General features: G+C 38.2%; 2 protein-coding genes across 2 annotated transcripts; one reads left to right on the forward strand and one right to left on the reverse strand.

Annotated features, from left to right (window-relative positions):
- Positions 1–5,512: 5,512 nt before the first annotated feature.
- On the reverse strand, positions 5,513–17,113 carry LOC146456468 (uncharacterized). The gene is made up of 10 exons (XM_085092697.1): positions 16,594–17,113; positions 15,151–15,259; positions 14,140–14,289; positions 12,931–13,036; positions 11,776–11,831; positions 11,412–11,497; positions 10,805–10,925; positions 10,199–10,260; positions 8,600–8,687; positions 5,513–6,025 (listed from the first exon to the last, which is right to left on the reverse strand). Exons 1-10 carry the CDS (start codon positions 16,971–16,973, stop codon positions 5,915–5,917), a joined length of 1,269 nt encoding a protein of 422 aa, XP_084948823.1. The 5' UTR covers positions 16,974–17,113; the 3' UTR covers positions 5,513–5,914.
- Positions 17,114–17,204: 91 nt separating this feature from the next.
- On the forward strand, positions 17,205–21,805 carry LOC146456469 (ubiquitin-conjugating enzyme E2 T-like). The gene is made up of 6 exons (XM_085092698.1): positions 17,205–17,418; positions 18,090–18,159; positions 19,216–19,321; positions 19,799–19,897; positions 20,511–20,612; positions 21,512–21,805. The coding sequence occupies exons 1-6, from the start codon at positions 17,310–17,312 to the stop codon at positions 21,686–21,688; spliced, it is 663 nt and encodes a 220-aa protein (XP_084948824.1). The 5' UTR covers positions 17,205–17,309; the 3' UTR covers positions 21,689–21,805.
- Positions 21,806–22,856: the final 1,051 nt, after the last annotated feature.

Genomic DNA, 22,856 nt, shown 5'->3' on the forward strand with positions numbered 1-22,856 from the left:
GTCGGCGCTTAGAGAGTAGACAAGACAGCGAGCGACCTGCCTTCCCTCGTCAGTTTTTTTCTCTCTCGTTTTCTTTTCAAACATTTCTTCAATCTTTGTGGGGAGAAAAAGAGATCGAAATTTTATATTAGCTTCAGTACAAAACCTGATTCAGTCCAAAAATTACGGTAACGCAGTCATCAGGGTCATGGTCTCGTCAACAGACAACTCCGGTAGTTTCAAAGTGTTCCCAGTCGATTTCTCGTAAGCGGACAGCACAAATACGCAGTGAAAACGACGTCAGCCCCGTTAAGCCTGAAATTAAGGCTGATTAAATAACGCTTGGGTATTTTCCATGTACATTTTAGGTAACGTTTCAGCCGCCGGCGATCTACATATTTTATTTTGGTTTTCGATGTAATGGGCATGGAATTTGATGATAGCGCACATGCTTGCACTTGTACCTGAAATAAAAAAAATAAACAATCATTACTCAGTGCATTACGATAATAATGATAATAACTGACTAAAGAAAAATACAATTGGAGAGAATTCTAGCAATGTGAGAAAACGAAAATATAACTTATTATTAAAAAAATTGAAAAATTCTGCATTTTGAGAATTTTGATTGGCTTAGCAGCGATGGGATACTATCAACAACAAACTGAGCGACCATTAAATCTTTCTTACAAAGTGAAATTAGCAACATTTTTAGATATATACGGGAGTCATATAGTCAACTTGGCCGCATCTCGTATCTAAATCGCGCTCGTAGACTGAGTTTTAATTGGCGTAGCATTGACGCTTGTCAAATAGGGAGTAATTTATGCACACAACATTGCTTTATCGATCTGCCAGCTAAAAAAAGTCTTGAGCATACTCAACCCAGTAAGATAGTGAAAATTTGTAGTTGGCTTACTGATCATTTTCCCCTTATTGCAATCCGATCTCGTCTTTGTAATCTTTGTGAATAGTTCTTCCATTTATAGTCGATGAAGTTCAATGTTTTCATTCAAGGAATAATCAAAGTGACGTCATGTGGAAAGTATTTACACCTGTTTTGACAAAACAAATTCTCGCAAAAGGCGTTAGACTCTCTAGAAAAAGAAATTGTGATATTATCTAGAGCCATAACATATTTTGGCAAAGGCCATCCTGGCCACCGACGAGACTCGATCTGTGCGGTCACTTTAGGCGCTAGGCTTGTAAAAAGAGTACCATTTCGATAGAAGTTGGTACACGAAAGAGTTGGGGGTTGAATCTCCGGACAAGCCTCCTGCCTTATAAGTACCAACCCTCCCCCGTCCCCTGTCCACCGTCCCCCGTACCCTCTCCCCCCACCCTGACCCGCTTTCCATTTACTTTATTGGGTCGAAATTCGGTTAAATGGATGGCGCCAATTAACAATTATAAACGTACTTACACCAACTGTAAAATATTCTGCCTTGCTAGATTAACTATATATTTCTGAATCGATATGATTGTCTCATCTGTTCATCTGTAAAATGATTAAACAGTCAAGTTTTCAAGTTTCCTCAACGCGGTCTGTGCTACGCAGTGTTGCCAAGTAACTAGTCGTGATGGTTATAGTTAGGCGGAGCATTCCAGACAAGGCATAAACACCAGTGATTCTTAAAAGTACCTTGGGACCAAGATGGCTGTATTTAAACCAGCCTGAATACGAGGATTCCAAATGAGAACTTGGCGCCGTTCCGGAAGTTCCGATTACGACGAAAATGCTTACGTGTGTAAATTTTTGTTAAACTCTCGTGCCATGCAAGGAATCTCTGCTCATAAGGTAAACAAAAAGAGGGTAGGGACATGGAATTTTCTAGTTTCTTTTTGAAGGTGAATATCGGTCAATTGTTATCTTGACACCATCAGAACAGGTCAGATTCTTTATGGCCGCTCCCGTGGAACACCGGCCAGATGTTCAACAAACTGAAACTGTTAGCGTATCTTTTGAACTCAGTTAACTTAGTCAAATCCTGTTTTGTACAAACACTGACAAGCTGCTAGGAAACAACGCGACAGTGAGATTGACTAGGGAAGGAGCTCTTCGTCTATCGCCGCTTTCGTGAAACTGGTGATATTGTTTGCTAATTAAGGGGGAAAATACAAGTGGCGTGCGAACCATACTGCATGCAGGCAGTGGCCATATGCAATAGCAGATAGCTTTTGTATCAGCAAAAGAAAATTATATCAGAAAGAAACTTTTTTCACGCACTAACATGCTCCGAGTTTCGGTACTCTCGGAGTTTCGTGTAAAGCTTGTGTTTATTATTAAGGGAGAATCTCCTTAAAAAAGCGTTTAAAATAATTGCAATGAGCTTGTTGAGATTTCCTGCTGTTATATACCAGTATAATTTATATAACATTGATTGATTTGTGGGATTGAAATATTAAACGATCAGATGTTTTTTACATTCAACGTTTTTCAATTGTTGTACCTGTCGCTGGAAAGCTTATTTTGTAAAAACAGAAAGTCCGCATGGATGTGGTTTAAATCAGTTTCCGTTTACAACTGTTTACACACGGCACGTTCCCAGGCCCCGTCCACACCGGTATCCGCTTTCATTTGAAAACGCAACTCAGTTCAGTTATGGTCCTTTACGGATATATTTTCTACGTATCTGATGAAAGCGGTCACCGAACTAAAACGTATCTATTTAGAAACGCGCTTCAGAGTGGAAATTTTTCATGAAAACGCCGCTTTCGTGTTCTCGTGCCGGACACCTGAAACGGAATTTTTCGAAAACGATGACGTTTTATACAAGGTCGAATTTAATGCCCATCATTTTCGAAAAGTTCTGTTTTCTGACCGGTTTCATCGGATACGTTTGGACGGCGGGCAAAAACGGAGAAAAAATTTGCGGATACCTGTGGACGGGCAAATACGATTCAAAAGCGTTACGTGCGGACAGGACGGACAGAAAAAAACAGAAAAAAGCGTTTTCAAACGAAAACGCGCGCGGATATGTGTGAACGCGGCTACAAACGCTACCGGTTTTCAAAACGTCTAGTGCATAGAAGATTCCACAATGGAGACTATGGGTCAGTTATTAAAAGACAGTTTAGACGGTGTTAACAAAACCACGTTCTAATCCATTTTCAACTTTGCCAACAGTCATATCTAAACACTGTCCGCTGCTGACGGTAGCAAGAAGGCTTGCATTCCAGCTAGAAAACTACATTCATCTACTAAAATAAATCACTTAGACAGAGATTTGGAGGCCCACTGATTGTCTTAAGCCGCAGCCTAAGTTAGACTCTGTTTAAATAACTGGCCTTATGTGTCGATCCGTATTCACGTCGAAGTCATGTGGACAGTTTGCGTTTTCAAACGCATCCTTGTGTTCGCGGATGCAATAGGTACGTTCCCTGTGATTTGGGGTATTTTAAAAAGTGACATCCTGCTGAGAGGGTCAAATTTTTAGAAATTTTACTTTGGGCTAAGCGGAAAAAATTACAGTAGCACATGATCAATTTGTAACTTAGTAGCTTTCCGTGCGTTTTTAGAATTCATCATTTTACATTCCTTTTTAAGGTTCGACAAAGAAGAGTGGTGACTCAAAGACTAATTATCACTCTTAATATATAATCCCGGTTGAAAGATAGAATCCTTATTTCCATTAAAGCGAAAAGTAAATAGACGTTTCAACAAGAAACTATATACATTTAAATAGTTAATGGATTGCTCCAGAATGAAGAGCCTAGCTGACAGCGTATTGAATTGCATATTTCAAAGTCTACTGATGATATAGATACCTTCATAAATGCTAAAAGGATTTATCGTCACTTTTCACAAAACAGGCCGCTTTTTGACCTCGAGACTTAAAGGCCGAGTTTTCGTCAGGACAAGCCGTGGGAAAATCTCGCGTACGAAAGCATGAAAAAACAATTTAGTAAATCCAAGATTTTTAGGTCGGCACACACGAGGGGACTAGTCGTAGGGACTTGTCTGACCTAAGAGACCTTTAGATTCTAGTACAAGTACGAGTACGACTACGAGATTTGACTTCAAGATTGTAGCGAAGTACTAAGAACAGATATATCACAGAAAGTTTCATTTCACTCTTTACGAACGACGAACTTGACGCAGTTGGTTTAAATGATGATAGTTAAGCCCTTTCGTGTTTCCAAAAAGACGAGATCACCTACGTTTCGAGAACTCGTTTTCGCCACTACGAGATTCTTACAAAATCTCGTAGTAAAATGACGACAGCTATCACGTTTTTCCGCCAAAATGTCACTGGTTCACGCGCGCGCACCCTTTGTTTATTGGAGAAACTCGTAGTCGTACTCGTACTCGTACTAGAAGAATCGTTTCAGTTTTGCTCCAACTTTTTTCCGTCTTAGTCAACATCAAACTGTAACTCAACATCTGAACCACTGAAAATACATGAATTTCAAGAAGAGAGTTCAGTACGACTGGAAATGTCGGTTAATTTCATCCAGGATTAACACAATCCGCCCTCCGGGGTCCTTCGGCGTACCCTTACAATTCAAGAGTTAACCTCGATCTTGCCTGACAAACGCAATTCGACAAGTCTCATGGGACAGTCGCCATAAGATGGCCTGCACCTTTCAAAAGCTCTATTTTCACTGGACCCTTGTAACCTGCAGCTGCATTGCTTTTGAGGGCTGGGAACATTGTTCTGTTGTTCGTTCTTTTGTCGTCTCGACCATCCATGTAAGACGTTGCAAACGGTGCAAGTATCCTCACAGCCGTGTGGTGACAAATGATTATTTCACTTTCGAATTACTCTCTACATATTTTAATGTGTATGACCCGCATTAAGCAGTCGTTTCAAGCGCTCTTGGAAAGAATACAAACGACTGTAGGTTAAAAACACGTCTGGATTTTATTTATCATATATACAGGGCTTTTTACAAAACAAACAAAGAATAGCAAGTAAATGAAACGGAATGGTTAAAAAAGATTGCTCCCTTTTTTTGTCCAGTCTTGCCCTATATATTTTGATATCTTTTTCAGTTCATTTTGTTCTTAAAACCATGTACCAGTTGTGTACGTAACCTGAGCAGTTAATTGCAAAAAGTGAACCTGATTCAGGCTTGAACGGGATTGGAACCCATGACCTCTGTGGTTCAGTGTAGTTGCTTCTTTCCTCAAACAGTTTTGCACATAACTGAGGCGGTCTTCTTCAGAAATATGGTTAGTTTCTAAAGAGTCTGTGGTGCTTTGTCGGTGGGAAGTGGAAACTAATATTTGGTTTGATCAACAGAGTTGATAACAGAGGTAATTTGGCCAGTAAAGAGATTCGAATGCCCTTCGGGATTCGCTCTGACGAAGGGCTAACTTTCGAAACGTCAGCCCTCGAACCTCTTTCTTTTTTGCGCTTTCTTTTAAATGGCCCTAAACGAATGTCCACTGCAGTTCAGGCATGGGTGATTTCCGTGATGAATTGCCAAGGCATTGATTCACTGGTGCCTTTGCGAATCGAGCAACATTCACTTTCGCCAAGACCAAGAATCGGAATAACTCTCCATCCTTCCTCCGTTTTTTTTTGTATCTATATTCTTATCTAAGCACACTTACATATTTAAAATATGTCTTTTCTTTTCTTTTAAATGCCGCCTGGTGGTATTTAAATTCCCGTGGGGGGAAATCTCTATTCCTCATAAGCTTCGCTTCTCGGACATTTCCCCGCCACAGTCACTCTTTCCAAGTTGCATGTTCACTTTAAATTTAATATTAATAAGCTATTTATTATCTTTTCCATTCTATTGTAATTTATTCTGTGTGGCAAGATAATAAAATAAAAAAAATTAAAATAAAAAATGGCTATCATCATTCAAAACAACTGCGTCAAGTTCGTCGCACACAAAGAGTAAAATGAAGAGTCCTTGGGTGTATCTCTTCTTTCTTCGTATTCGTAGTCGTACTAGAATCTAAACGTGTCGCTTTTGTGGTTCAAGCGGCGCCCGGCTTTCCATTCCACTTGAGTTGATTCAGCAAGTCTTCCGTCACTTTTTTTCCCTTGGCGATCACTTCCTTTGGTATGATCTTAACAACAGCCTCAACCTGTAAAGGAAGACGATTGCATGGTAACAATGTGTATCATGATTGGAACAGACTGACACTAGGAACTTTAAGAAACCACGACTACAACACCAACGAAAACGTCGCTTGAAAATATGAGTTCTCGTTACTTGAACTAGTTCGCGATTATTCCAATTCATTCAACTTGTACAATATAACCGAACTATGCAGTAACAGAATAGCTGGGAACGGCGTTCAGGTTAAGACAGAGAATGAAAAATTTACAGTCATGTGCTCACGTACTCCACAAAACTTTGAATTTTTTCGTTTCACGTTGTTGTTTGGCCGAGTATGGTGAAGAAATCTATCATTCTAAGGTGCAACATTGCGAGATTAAAGCAAACAAATATATCTTGGCGCAGAGCATTTGCACCAGTGCTTCTCAAATCATTTGTAATTCATGAGGAGAAAACAAAAGGAAATCGCTACAGTGAAGGAGGTTTGGAAAAGTGACCTTAATTATCATCAAATTTGGTGAACTATTGCTTTGAATTTCTCCAAGAATTATTAATGGTTTGAGAAGCTATATCAAACACTCGAAACGTAGGTCAACGTAGCGCACAAATTTCACAGAGAAAGGCTATGTTCCTATTACAAAGAGGTTTCACGATTGAGTACCTTTCGAGAAAATGGTTATATCCGAAATATATAAAGTCCAATTCTTGATAAACACTTCTTGCCACATTTAGAGCAATTTAAAAATTGAAAGTTTGTGCATCCGGTGGTTTCTCCCATTTTGTCCTACGCGTTCTTTTCAAATCTCTTGTCTTCAGCAAGAACAGCTTCCTTGACAATGTAACCCTTTATCTTAAAAAAAAAAAAGGCCGTCCAAAATCCTATTGGGCGATCAAAATCCAATTTTTAGGATAAACCCTGTATAACCCCCGGGCTTATAGCCGCTTGTAATTCAACATATTGTAACACTGCCCATATATGGTCATGGTGCACTCGCTATTCATCGTCCGTAGTCAACAGATATCCTGCGATATATGTAAATTTCGTGTGTCGGAGAGAAAAATGGCAAAATAAAGATCGTCTCCAGCTCTTCTGAAAAATAATTGTTGTTGTTTTTTTTTATCAATGTGTTGAATAATAAAACAATTATCCTGCTCAATCTTGCGGAATATCCCCTAATTTTAGCAAATTCGGCCTACGGCAAACGGCCTCGTCGGCCAAGCATCAGGCGATATTCCGCGCGATTTCGCAGGATATATGTTAAATGTTTGTTCAAAGACCTATTTCAGGGGTTCTTCTTGGGAGGTTTTATTATTGGATGAAGACTTACGTTTCTAAATTGACTGGGCTTGACAAAAGCCAAAAAACAAACTAACAAAAGAAACAAAAACTAACCAAAAGTCTTCAAACTGCGTGAATCACAAAGCCAACAAAAAAATAACAGTCATATTTGGGAGGCTTGTCCTCCGCGCGCGAAATATCAGTACACCAAGGGGAGTTTTAAAAAAATCTAAAGTTAATATACAGGAAAATAAATAACTTCCGATTCTCTAATGCCTAGACGCCGGAAACTCAAGAAAAGCGGGATGTCTACTACGTGAAAACGAAACTTTGTGTTGCCTAACAAAGAAGTTTTTTTTTTTCACCAAAGAAGTATTACCGATTTTTCTTGGCACGTTAGTTTCAAATCCGTGTGAAACCGCACAAAACAACGGGCCAAGTCCTCTTTCAACGTTACGTGCTATTGGCTCACTAAAGAACTTTACTCTGCGGGCCAGCACTCGACCAAGAGCATTTATAACAACTTCCGATTGCACCAAAGGACGGAAACATTTACTAAAGAGCTTATATATTTTATGACCAACCTAAGAAAAAAAAAAATCCGTTATGTACACGAATTAAGCTTAAACAAACTTGGACAAACTTTCTCCTGTTTTTCTCGCCATAACAAGCCTATTTTTGCACAATCGCAAGCGCGAATTACGCATACAAACAAAGAGAAACCGCGGTCGCCCACGCAAACAAACTTGACAATAACTATTTCGCCCTTGTAATTGTCTTTCAAAGAATGAAGTTCATGGATTTTAATGCTCACGTTGACGCATCCTTTCTGCTTGCAGTGCTAATGAATAACCAAGCTTGAACATTTCTGCGCATAATAAGAATGTGACAAAATTGTGGGGCTATACGAAGCAAAAATGAACTCGCGAGCAATATTGTTGCATACAATCCATACAACATGTTGCACGCATTTGCACCGCTATGTCGCAAAAGTACAACATCTTCTAACATTTCTTCCTTTTTTGGCCCCAGGCCTTGGAGGTTTTAGGGGACCTTTTTCTTTACAAAAAGGTGTCCTCGTCAAATACAGAACATAAAAAAAATTAACGATAAATTGGCAGTGTTAAATTAACATTTGAGATTTGAAGTGTAGCTTTTTCAGAACGATTTCAAAATAATATAACCAAGTTCGCAAAATTTTCCAAAAGGTATTCTATAGTCAAATCTCTTTGATACAGGAACACAGCCTTTGTGCGCCATGTATGGCGAACTTCTGCAAATTTCACGCATCAATATTAATACTCTTATTTGCGATAATACCTGTTGTCTGGCGGATAAACTGTCAAAGTTTCTTGGCAGTTTCCTTGGATTGACTTCTCCTGATTTGTAAATCTCTTCCAACACCAGTCTAATTCAACAATAAAAACAACACGTGAGCGTTAAGGCTTTTCAGACAAACCCATAAACAAATAACAGCTGTTTCCATGAAAGTAGCCAAAAACAAAGGAGGATTTGGAGACAGAAACTTGATTCTAAATCATACTGCTTGCCATCCCTGTATGTTTTGCTTGGTAACCGTGTTCTGAGAAGTAATTTGTGGATGGACTGAGAAAAATGTGGCTATGACGTCTTCTCGAATGTGTACGTTTACTGCGGGCATTTTCATGGAAAAAAAATATAGTAATTGGAAAATAGTTTTCATGAAAATGCAAACTACAGCTGTTTCGTTTTCTATCACCTTCTATTTAGTGAAAATCGGTTGGTTGGGTGAAAAAGAAAACAAATGAAAAGAAAAGAGATATCAAAACACTAAACGTACAAACAAACAAACAAACAAACAAACAAATAATTTCTTTAAAAAAATGAAGTCCAAGTGTACTGGCCTTGATTAAGTACAAAGTATCTAATTAAGGTGGCCGAACACAGTTTTCCAGTATACAGGTGTTAGTGAACATTATTTTAAAACTACGTACTTCTGATTACCCGAAATAAGCATGGTGCAAGATTATCTAAGAACGAATAAATTTTGATACTTCTTGTTGAGCAAGGTGCCGTTGCCATGGCAACGCAGCAAGCTATTAACCGTCCACAAAAAATGGTTTTCCTTAATTTTTAGAAAATGCACTCGTTAGATTTTTTCCATTTTTTGTATCCAGGAAAACTCACAAATACTGACATAGTGATGCTGCTTTCATGTAATTTTAACAGAGAGATCTCCTGTAAATGCTAGTTTTGTACTTTAATGTTTTTTGAAGTTACCCTCTGTTAGATTTTGGTTTTTGTTTGTAGGCGAGTTACGCTTTTAGAGAACTACTGTTTTGCCAAATTTCAAGAAATTCTAACGAGCAGTTCCTTAGAAAACTGTTCATTTCCATTAAAACAACCAGTCAGATTTTTTGGTCAAATGCGCATGCGTGGCTTTTAATTAGCAGAGAAGAAAAGCGTGTAAAAGGCTTAGCTCTTTGTGAACTCACTTTCTTTGTTCGGTTTTAAATCAAGAAGGATTCACAAACGAGAAACTGAGTTATTATAAGAGCAAAACTCACCTTTGTGGTCCATTTGGTATAAAAGCGAGGGATCGATAGTATTTGCTGACCACAACCCTAGCGCGCGCTTAATAGCATCACTAACAGAATAATTATGTAAAGCGCGCACAAACTGTGTTCGGCCACCTTAAGCATGGCAACACCCGATAAAAGGAAGCAGGTATTATATGTAAACGAACCAGAAACTATTTTTCCAACTTTGTCGAAAAATTGGGTTGGTCGGGAAACGCTTCATTGGGGTGAATGACAGATGATATTGGATTCTTTTACAAACATGGTCAAAAGGTGAAAAACTGAAAAACTTTGTGGAGTTTCCTACAAGATTTATAACATGTAAGGAGCTTGCAGTAAAGGGCTAGATGGCAATGCTTACTTGTAATTCTGTGAGTTCATGACTTGACTGCTGATAGCCATAGTTTCCACAGGATTGTAAGCCTGCAAGAGAAGCACCTGAAGGTCATCTCAAAAGTTATAAAAAATGCAAGAGCCATGCAACATGTTTTGGCAAATGGCCATCCTGGCACCAACAAGACTGCGGGCACTTTTCGCTCTTTGCTTGCAAAAGGGGTACTATTGCAGTAAACACTGGTGTTTCAAAGGATAATGGGGGCTTGAGCTTCCATGCGGCACTGTCTCCCCATATTGATAATTAATTTAATGTGAGGTACTATAACCTCATTTCATTTCTTTTCCTTTTCTTTTTCCTCTGAAAGGGGGTGGGGAGTCATCTTAGAAAAATGGAATTTTCTGCCAGGAGGATTAATTTGGATGCATACAGTTCCACCAAGCAACCCCCACTTTTCTATAAAAAGTATCAGTTGGTCTGAGAAGCAACAGACTTGTAATCAATAATTAATTTTAATGAAAAGGACAACAAATTTTAATTTAAAAGACATGTTTTGGCAGTTTCATCTGCAATAATCAGTTGGATATTATGCGTTATGCAGTCCTTTAAAATTAAAGGCAACAATGTTTGTACCTGATGAAACCAGCCTGTGGGAATGATCAAGATTTCTCCAGCCTCTTGAGTGAAGGAAATGTCTCTGGCTTGTTTGAACGCTGGAAATTGTTTGTAGTCAGGATTATATGCATCTATAGGACTACAAAAACACACTGGTCAGAGAGATGGTTTGGTAGTGGCTAGTGACTTTGCCAGCATTAAACCCAGAACATGTTTAACATAACAATCTTGATTTCCTATGCTATTCAAGATAATATGCCTCATTTTGTGTGACTACAGTATCTAATGACACTGTAGTCAAAACTTACACTATCAGCAATGTTTGTTTTCATAATATTATCTCCCTTGCACTGGTGCAGGGAATGATGATGACCAATAATATTGGTTAAAATTCAGCTCCAAGGAAAGGAAATTGAAAGATTTAGGTCGTCCTTTATAATAATTATTATTTTTCAATGGACATCCTTTAAATTAGAATTAAATATCTTTTTTTTATTAAGTAATGAACTTTAGTCAAGTCTTTATTAGTTCATTCATTTTATATATCAATTGGAAAGATACATGTATGATGTTTCTTTTTAAACTTAATATTGTATTATAAAAAAAGACTAAAGATCATTCATACCTACTGTATCTCATACAATCCAGAGGAAAACCACATCTTTGATTCCTACTAATATACAACAAATGGTCTTGTCCTGGAGGATAAAGCTGCAAGGAAGGACAATGAACTAAATTTGATTAGTTTGAATATGCTACAATGTACCGATAATTCATACAAAGCAATGTTCCATGTACAATGAAATCTCATTTACTTTTTAAATACAACAGACGTTCACATTGGGACCCTGCATGATTTTGGTGTTTCTTTAAATCTCTAAATTAATAGTTGAACTCCTGTCTGTAACAACTGCAGCCTATCAATAACAGAAAACTGTTTGCAAGGTAGGAGTTTAGATACTGTAAAACTGTAACTGGCTAGTGAGTACCTTCCACATCTTCTTTCCTGATAAAACAGCATTTGTGCCAGTCCAGTTGTAAGGATCTGAGAAGAGGAAGCGTATTAATTACACTATTGGCCAACAAAACTGCAACTTTGAAGAAAGGAGACTAAACTACGGTTAATTTATCAAGATTGGAAAGAAGATTCAAACTGCAGAGTGAGAAGAAAGTGGTAAGGAGTAAGACATGGATCCCCAAAAATAGGGAACTTAAGCAATGACTACAGCAATGGCAATGGCAATGCCTCAAAACAATAGTTAATGAGCAAAAACAATTGCTGTGCACGTGCGTTTTACATTTCGGTACATTTCTTTGCCGTCTTCTGCAAAACAACAACATGAAATGACCAAATTCAAGGTTTTATGGAAAACGCGAATACATACGATGATGAATTTTCATTTTCTTTCTTTACTTGAATGCCACTCTTACCAATTTGGATCCTGGGTAGTTTGCCCTTTTGTTCAAGTGGAATGAGTTGAAATAATCGTAAAATAGCACATTCAAATAAATAAAGCCATATATTTTCTAGTAACATTTAAGTTGGCGTTGCCATAGTCACTGCTCAAGTTAAATCCTTGATGCCTCTTTTGCTGAAACATGTTTCTGTACTTTATTAAACATGTGTTTGCTTTGTGGGATATTGAGGTACAGTGCATAGGTACTTATGATGGATGGTAAATATCCAGTTTGTTCATTGTATGGAAATTTTATAAAACAAAATAGCATAACATTGGCATTATCAGATTGTCCAAACCAAAGGAGCATGAGTAAAACATGTTCTCTTCTACTGCCTTTTGTTATTAAAATTGGTCTTACAGCATGGTGTTTGCATCATATTCAATTGATATTAAGAAACTTCATCAGACTCTAGAGTTGAATGGAACTTTATAAAACTCTCAGGTTTGATAATGGCAAGGCCTTGTTCCACTTATTCACTGGGGTTTAATTTCAAGGCACATGTATGCAGCTGAGAAAATGGGCCACATGTCCTGATTGTTTTGCCAAATGACAAATTAGTAATGAGTTGAAATGAGAAAAATAAATGGTTTTCCTTGTTGACATGTTTGCAGAGACTGTCTGCCTGAAATACTACAACTGTTGTTGAGTTCTTAAGTTAGAAAAAATGTTATACTGAACAGTACCTATGTGTAGCGTTGACCGTGAATGGGCTGTTCCCCAAAGAAGCATGGCATTCCAAGGACGGATCTCTTTTGGTAACAGCTGAAAAAAATCTTCCTTGAGATAGACCTGGTGTATAAAAAATAATATTGTATATAGTTATAATTATAGTTATGCATTTCTTAGTTAACCATTTATTTCTGGTATCAAGCAAAACAATGATATTATATTGTGACTTTATTAACATGCAAGACATATGCATGTCTGGTATTAAATAATCATTATTACCATGATTATTATTCTGTACTTTGAGATGCAAATTTTAATTTTAATTTTCATACAGAAATGTACAGCTACCTGGACTTGTACAGGTGTAGCTCATAAACATGAGATTTTGGATTGTTAACATGCAATCAAAATCAATGAAGAGTTTGGCTGAAAACTAATGCTAAATATATAAAAATTAGCTCTTTTGTGGTAGGAGTTCAATATGTAATTTCTCCTTACATTCTCAATACATTATCAACCAGACAGGTGATGAGAATGTAAAAATCATCAACTAGGTGATATTGTTTGATGCGACACCAACTTCTGTGAGCTATATTAACTTTAAAAAGAAGTGTATGGCAGTCAGTCAGTAGAATTGACATTCAGATCATGAGTGAAAGGGTTAATGGTGGATCCTCTTTTCGTTTCAGTTCTTTGCCATTTTTCAAAAAGTCTTAGTAAGACTCATTCTTGGAATTTAAGCTTTTGGAAAAGAAAAATAACTTGAGTTCCACAAATTCCCATGAACGATTCATGCATTCATGAACATTTGGCCACATTGACTTCAATTTGAACTTAGTATTTGTTCACCTTAGAAGTCATTAACTAGCTGTCTAAACTCAATGTCTGAGTTGAGTATAATATTAATTATTAAAAACTGCATCATTGTATAATGCAATTCGAGGGATTTGATTGGCTTAGCGGCCATGGTATATGAGCAATTATACCATGGCCGAGAAATGGCGACCATTAAATTGCCTTCTGGTCGTTCTTGCACAGCGAAATCAGTAAGATCTAGCAATATTTCTCGGTTGTTTTTAATAAAACAATTATTCCACTTGCGCTTGTTGGATATGAGATGATTATAGCCAACTCGGCGCTACGCGCCTCGTTGGCTATCTATCATCTCATATCCAACGCGTGCTCGTGGAATAATTGTTAATTATTGAATTGTTTATACTCACAGGCTGTCCCAAATGTTCTCTCAGTTCTGGGTTCGTTTCAATGAACAGCTCATCTTCTAAGTACGTCCATAGCTGAGGTTGGCCCTCATGTGCATGTTGTGCAAACATCTTTAAAGGAACTGCAAATCCTCTGGCTGCATGCATTGGACCCTAGATTCACAGACAATACTGGAGCTAATTATTAATTAAATGATAATACCTGCCTTGTTCCATTACTTTGTTACCAGAACCCTACAATACAGAAAATAGGTCAAAATTTCATGCAGGTATAAGTTAGCTATTTTACTGAGCTTGGCAAACAAAGGGATTCCTCAATGTATCCTCACTGGCAAGAAACACACTTGTGTGAACAATTGTCAATAAATAAAAATATTATATAGAAATGTTGGTTTATTATTCATTCATGCATGTGCTAAATAAAGTACTTCAAGAAAGTGAATTCATTAGCTAACATCTATAACTGTCTCTTAAAAGATTCAACTGTAGTTATTAGCTAATGCATCCACGATGATTCATTCATCATCCAACTGTCACAAACTTTAGGCAGACTGCAGCTATTCTTTCAAAGTGGAGTACAATACATCCTTGATCAGGGAAAATACATGTACAAACAGCAACACAACACAAGCTGCCTGCTTGTAAGCTTGTGAATGAAATTCATACAATGTAGCTATTGTTTGAAATAAATTGAGAATACTACATGTATATGCAAGCCAAGTTAGGCTTAGAATCTCTCTGAAGCAACCAACTGCTGGTCAAAGAGTCTGAGGACTCGGCCCAAAATTTCCCAACTGCTAATGTCAAACCCAACAAAGGTCTGAGTGACACCCCCCTCCCCCACCCCTCCAGTCCCACCTCCCTAATGGGGTTACTTGTCACTCTGTATTATGGAAATCAGACCAAACCGTATACGACAAGACACACAGGCTGTTTAACATCAGTACAACCTACAGCATGTACCAATAAAACTGAGCCACACAACGGGAATCAGTTTAACATGACTGTGCAAACCTCAGTAGCTTTCATTGATACTCTCCTGTCACCATAGTTACTGACAAGGAAGGATTTGGTCCAATTCATAGCTTTCCAGTTTCTCACCACGTCTGTTATAAGGACTGGTCTGAAATTTATATTTGTAATAAATTATAAATACCATAAAATGGGCCAATAAAAATGAAGCTGTAAAAGTTAATTTGCTTTAACAAAGTACTTTTAGAATACAGTATAATAAATTGAAGGACATAACACAAAATAATGCTTTGCACATCTTTGGGTTTTGCTTCCTCAGCAGTTAAATTTTACTGTAGCAACAAGCCAAGATTTTTCCAAATTGTACAACAACCTCAAACTTTGTCTGTGCTAAACAGTAAGCTCTTAAATATTCTGTAGAACTTTTCATGGTTTCATGCCAACAGTTTGACACCACATTGGTTGGTTTGGACCTAATAAAAAATTAGACCATTATCAACATAATGACATCATAATGTCTGGGTCAATTCCAAAAGCGATCATCCCCCCCCCGGGCAAACCCCCGGGCATTTGACTTTTTTAAAAATGCCTGATCAAATTCCCCTCTATATGGGCCGATTTCTAGGTCAAATGCCCCACTGGTTGGGGCTGAAAAGTCATCGTGTTGGTTTTTTTTTTTTTTTTTTTTTGTATTCGCTAGCTCTGTTTATATAAAAATCAACGAAATTCATACATTAATAAATTTAAAACAATTTATTATTAAAGATAATGCATAACATCACATATGAAACTCAACTAACAGAGAGTTCAACGATATATGTACCGATACTCGCTTTTCTTTTATATTTAATGTACATGAAGTTTGCTAATACGTGTGATAACAAGAACAATGATAAAAAACAATATGTTATGAAACCTTGACATGCCAACAAGTCGAGCTTCGAACGCCGAGCAAAGGGAGAACGAAGCTTGAGGGAACTTGGACATACCACTGAAAATGAGAAGCGAAGAGCAATATGTAACCCCACCATGCCAAAAACAATCTCAGATATATTTGTTGGAACGCTTCTCTATGGTAGTATTAAATGGCTTACTACATTAAAAACTGTTTGACGCAAAATATACGAGTAAATTCTGGCTGTGAATAAAGCATTCCGACAATTTATGCGACCGCTGACCAGCATTTTTTCGACGGGTCAAATGCCCGATGGGTAGGGTTTCTATTCGCGTCAAATGCCCCACTATGTGGAGCCGAACAGGGGTCAAATGCCCGGGGGTTGCCCGGGGGGGGGATGATCGCGCTTGGAATTGACTGATACATAAGCTTCCAGCTACACTAGTCTTGGTCAGATGTGCACTTCTCAAAACTCTCGAAGTCATTCAAGCATAACACACCCCCCTCCCCCCACCTCAACCCAACAACACAAGACGTGCCCACCCACCCACCCCAATCAGATCAGTCATGATGGAACAAAAGAAGAGTACCTTTTGGCATCGTAGCAATGAATAAACTCCTCAAGGCTTAAATTAGAACGACGATCAATGGAGAATTCGCCTCCAAAGTTGCACGGAAATTCAACATTTTCAGGAGAATCAAAAGAATTGTGTGGTATAAAGCTCGAAAGTCGTGAAAACAGCGTGGTTCCGTTCGAATGAATTAACAGTGATACACAGCTCAGTAGCAGTAGAAGTGATAATGTACAATATTTCCAAAAGTTCTCACTACGCGAGTTCTCCTTGATTTGCTCTCCATTTCTTGGAACTTCCCTGGAAGAACAGGCTACTTCAGGCTTGTCGTCAGGACGTCGTAAGGAAGACTTTAATAGCTTTTTCTCTCGTTGTCGAACTGCGGTGCCCTTCACCATCGCAATCTCCGGGGAGCCTCGTTACACGATAGCTCTCAATTCTTAGCAGCTTCCACCATGTTTTATGATGAAATGATTAAGATATTGCGGCCTTTTGCTACTTGCAATTGCACAGCTGCAGGGCCAGCTGGAGAAATATTTTTCTCGCGGCAGCTCGCGGCAGCCATTTTGGAATTTTCAACAACTGGGAGTCATGTGATTGATTTCAAGGCTGGTGATTTGCTGACAATTTTTTGGCGCGGCCGCTTGTCTTTGGCGCCTATTTTCGAAAATTTAGGAATACGTGTCGGCTGTTTAGGGCTTGCCGTTGTTTGCTGTCTCAATACATTCAACGAGATGCAAAGATCGACACGTATGGAACGCGAACTCAACATTCTAACGCAGGAACCTCCGCCTGGAATCTCTTGTTGGACGGTTGATGACCAAATTGACAAGCTAGAAGCAGGTTGGTTGGAGACCACAGCTTTCTGCAAAACCACAACCACTCGAGGACTACATTATCTCAGAGGCGATGTCTTGCACTGTAATGTTTACGACTAGTCAATGGCCAACCTCATCCACCCGGGACAGACGGGGATTTTACACACACCCAGACCCTTATAAAATATTCCCTGTGGGGAAAATTTTGAGATCAAATCCCCCTCCCCTTAGGGGCAAGTTTTCAAGGTTAGGGAAGTACAAGTATGAGGTCCGTTCCACACAGATGTATCCTCAAAAGTTTGTGGTTCTAGCCAGGACACTGAAAGGGGATGTGGGCAGGATCAAAAAGTCACATAAAAGCAGAGTCCGAACTTGTGAATATGTAATGTTGACAGTCTATTATGATAACAAATGTGCATTTATTGCGGTTAACATTTGTTTTTGGCAGCCAGTTTATTTTTTGTCTTCCTTTGTCCAGATTATTATACATGTAGTAATGAATCTAGACGTACCACAAAGGAAAATGTGAATTAAATGCTTTTTTTTTGTACTCAAGTTACAGTTATTCTTTTACTCAACATAAAATGTAAGACAATTTATTGTCCTTGGTAACAAACCTAATCAACAAAATGACAGAAAAACTACTTATTGATATGATTTACGCTACATACACTGTAATTTTTTTTTTCACTCCAGAAATTCAAGGTTCTGATGGTACACCTTACAATGGGGGTTCTTTCAGATTAGAAATACAAGTTCCTGAGAGGTACATGTAAAATCATTGCATACACACAGGGTTGTAAAGAAGATTTAGATTAGACAGCAAATACTGCAGAACTGTAAACCATTGTCCATCACCCCACCTCATAAAACAACTGTTATTACACTGTTCCTTATTAGATCACAGGAACAAGGTCGTTCTAGGCCATTTTAAGGGGTGCGTGAAATAAGGGCCTAAGTGACTTTTGACATAAGGTCAAATTCTCCTTTTGTTTCTCAAGCGAATGCATGGAAATTTGGAAGGAGAATCTAGCAATTTATCAGAAGTCACTTAAGGCTTTTTTCCAGGCACCCCTTCATTTGGCACAAGGAGGCCTATTAAAGTGTTAAGGCACTGACTTACACTGGGCAATTTTTCTTGCAACTTGTATCACAATTTCATTGTTCCATAATTATTTGTGACACAAGTTGGCTGCACATGAATTTATACCCGAAATTATTGTGTAGCTGATTCATTTTCGCAGGGTAAAGTAATAAAGTTTTTATTTTACTTTACTTAACTTGCATGCGGAACATTGCCTGGTGTAATATGACCTGAAATGAACATGCATGTCTTGCAATGTTTTGTTGTAGTCACTCCTAGTACAAAATGGCGTGGTGCTGAGTGCTGGTATTTTAGCAGTATTACTACTGCATTTTGCAGGCTTTTTTTTTTCAGTGTGATGATATGAGTGTGGGCTCGTGGCCAGGTTGGGGTGGGGGGGGGGGGGGGGGGCGATTTGCCTGCTGACTGTAGTGAACCCCCCGGGATATCTCAACGGACCCATCTATCATAATATTTATGACATGTATGTTAGACATTCTGTTAATGTTTAATGTTGCCCAGGTGCATTCTCTTGACTTTCTCTCTTCTCATAGACTTTCTCACAATCCTTGGTTTCTCCTTCCCACCTACAGTACAGGAGGTGGATACATGCACTCTGCTTCCTCTCAGGAACATTTTGCATACTGTTTTTTCCATTCCGATTCTTGAGCTTGACTTTTGGCCAAGTGTTGGCATTTATTTATCATCCTAAATTTTTTGGTTTGCTTGTGTCTGTAGATACCCATTCTACCCTCCTAAAGTACGATTTGTGACAAAAATTTATCACCCCAACATTGATGGAAATGGGCGTATCTGCCTTGATACTCTTCAGATGCCTCCAAAGGTAAAGTACATTATAATATTTTTACATCGTATCAAATAATTATTTTCAGCTTTAAGGCACAGCATTTTTCTAGGTACAGACTGCACTATGTGGCCTAACACTACACTGTACATGTTTTTGCCTAACGCTACTCCATTTACCGGTATGTATGGCACACTGAATTACACGGTGTACATACATGTACATGTACATTGTGCAGTGACTGTAATCAAAAGCAAGAGAGAAAATCAGAGCTTCAGAAGTTAACTCACATTCAGGTCACCTGTAACATGAGGACCCAGCATATTCAGCCCTAAGAGCCAAGAGAGCTTGTTCGCAGGCTATGTAAATTATGGCACTCATCGACAGCCGTGGAAGTCAGTTGACCATTTTAGCACCATGTTACGCTGTGAACAGGAAGTGCTTGACATTACATTCTAATAGTTGAAACTTGATGATCTGAACTGACATGCAAGTACTGTGACTTCTACTTCACAGGGAGCATGGAAGCCAGCACTGAATATTTCAACAGTGCTTACATCAATACAGCTTCTGATGGCAGAACCAAACCCTGATGATCCACTTGTGGCAGAAATTGTAATGTTTTATTTTCGTTATTAAAATTATTACAAGTTTCATGATATGAACCAAAGAATTCAGGGTTACAGGAGACTAATATTAACCCTGGTTGAGGGTAACTTGAACTCACTTTTTATCCAGTAATTAACACCAGCTTATTCCTTAGAGCAAGGCAATAGTTTGTACATCCTAATCCCTACAGGTACACTCCTACTCCCACCACTGGTGGTTACCAGCAGTTTGCATTATTCTATGTCAAAGTATTACACAGCATTGCAAAACATTTTCCTACTTCTTTTGCTTGCACCATTTTAACATGCCAATTTTAATCCCAGTTTTTGTTCCTTTCTCTTCTTTTTTCCTGCCTAGCCCCCCTCTTTTTCCCTGGGTTTTCCCCTCCCTGTGCTCCACCCTTCCAATTTACAAGGTATAATATTAGTTTACTTCACACTAAATGTGTTGCATGTATTATTTTGTAACTATCAAGTATCATAATGTTAACTGGTTCATGGTTCATGAAGAAGAAGCTTTAAAATGGGCATGTATCTTTTCTTATGTACACAAAAACTGACAACATTACTAATGATAACAAATCTAATTGCTGACAGAGATATTGTTATCGGTTATCTAGTCTGAGGAATTCAAATACAACAGACCACAGTTTATTGAAAAAGCAAAAGAATGGACTCAGAAATATGCAACAGGTCACAAAATACCAGCTGCTTCAGGAAAGGTAGCATTGAAGTATTCCATAGCAACCAATTAATTAATCCCTAGAATTGAATTTCACTTAATTTCTTCTAGGTATCTAAGTAAACCAGTGTAATTATTTCTGGAGTGTGTTGGGAAAGAAAACCACTCTGGTGTGAGATGAATAAACTGTAAGCTGTTACTGCACAGTAATTAGTTTTGTGGTTTGTGTTTTGTTACTTTTGTTGGATTAATCTTGCATCAGAGTGGTTGCAGAACAAATAACGTGTCAGAAATAATTCTTGATGTTCACAGTTGTTTTAGTTGCACTGTAATACAACATGAACACCTGATTAGACACTCAGCTTCAATGATTCCAGCACAAGTTCAAATTAAACATATATTCATTTGATATTCTCAGTTTCATTTGGTGACACACAAGTAGTAATGCATTTTTTTGTTTTGGTAAAAAAAAAGGATTAAAAATCAGAAAAAAAATTTGTTTAAGATAGATTATGTTCCAGATGGCTTTAACCCTTGTTACATGAAAAACTGAAATTTTAAAAACATTACATGGAATAAAGGCTCCTGACCCCTTGAGGGCATAAAGGGCTTTAGCTTCAGTAGCTAGTAAACTGCATGTTTGCATGGCAGCTTGCTGTAATGTATCAAACACGAACAAGGGAGAGTATTTCATCCGATTCTTGAAGAAATTCAAAGCAAAAGTTCACCAAACTTTATGTTAATTAAGATCACATTTCCAAACCTCCTTCATTGTTGTGATTTCCTTTGTTTTCTCTTCATGGATTATTTGAGAGATTTAGAATTGCGAAAACAGCAAACGTGAGAAAATGCCACCACTGCCATTTCATTTCAGCCCAAAATTCTCTTTCCTGGGCAAACTGACCTGATTGAAAATTTGACTGACTTTTTTCTTAACAGGATTCTGCAAGTGGTGCTCATAAAGAAAATGATGAAAGCAGTGACTCTGATGATGACACCAGTGATGAAGAAAATGCTGAAAATAATGCCCCTGCCCACCCTTCCCTGGGCATCAAGAGAAGGTCAACTGCACCTGTTTCTCGGGAATCCAAAATACTGAAGCAAAACAATTTGTAGTTTGGAAAATGTACAGGCTTCACATTCAATAATGTAATTAAGATTAGATAAATTCATGATATAGAATTAAATTGTGTACAGTACATGTTCAAGCAAAATAAAACCTCTCTGGATAAATTGTCATCTCCAATGTTTGTTTTGGACAAACCTAATTGCAGCCTAGTTCCTATGCATTCTCCTTGTAAGTTGTTTCTCCTCATCAGTGTAAAGTACATGTACCTGTCAGAGGCTGGGAGCAATATCTGTGTCATATGGTGACATGATGAGTTTCATAGGTACTTCGCCTGTCCTTAACTGGCGATATTCCCCTTGCAGGTCTGCCATTTGTCCACCCAACATCCTGCCAGCTATTCAGACTAGTGGGTACTAGGCTGGTCTAATTGCTCTGTTACTCTATAAAATTTAAAGGGAGTGGTTTTTCAAGTAAAATGAGCTAAGTCTTTTATCAAAGTGGTGGATCTGTGTAGGAGAACGAAGGGCTGGAGGCCAAACGTTTTTTTATTCAGAGCCTTTTTTATATATTAACTCTTTTTTTACAACCAGTCCGCACACGTGTGCTTACAAAATGATGCATCTTCACACACCCACACTAAAACAAATACATTTTTACATGGGCCACCCTTTTTAAAAAATGATTTGCTATTTAAATAGTTCCGTAGTTGAGGGTGTTTTTCAAATGTCTCCTTGTTTTCATTACCGTTTCTGATCATTTTTCATGTTGACAATAAGCAAAAATACCATAAAAAGCAAGTGATGTCAAACAAAAAGGGAGAAGTGTGGATGGGGCCATAGTCAAGCAAGCTTATGTGAATCTGAATCCAGAAATCCAAGATGCCAGTGTTTGGCAATCATGATTCACTTACGATGTTACGGACCTCAAAGGAAACATCTCTAAATGCACTATCCTCTAACTGTCATTGTCCAAGCTTTCAAAAACTCATTAATATTATAAATCATAAGCCCATTGACACGCTTTTCCAGGAATGTTTTTGAAGCCATTCAAAAAACTCGCAGCACGTCTTTTATTGGGTCTAAAACCACTCGTCTGCGCCTCGTGGTTTTTAATCCCGATAAAACACTCCTGCTCGTGTTTTAAATATTACTTAATGGCCACAGAGTTAAGGAGGGGGGGAATCTGCCCTTCACCCCCCCCCCCCCCCGGGCTGAT

This window comes from Pavona decussata, unplaced genomic scaffold, assembly GCF_977016875.1.
Source record: "Pavona decussata unplaced genomic scaffold, jaPavDecu1.1 SCAFFOLD_254, whole genome shotgun sequence".
Lineage (NCBI taxonomy): Eukaryota > Metazoa > Cnidaria > Anthozoa > Scleractinia > Agariciidae > Pavona > Pavona decussata.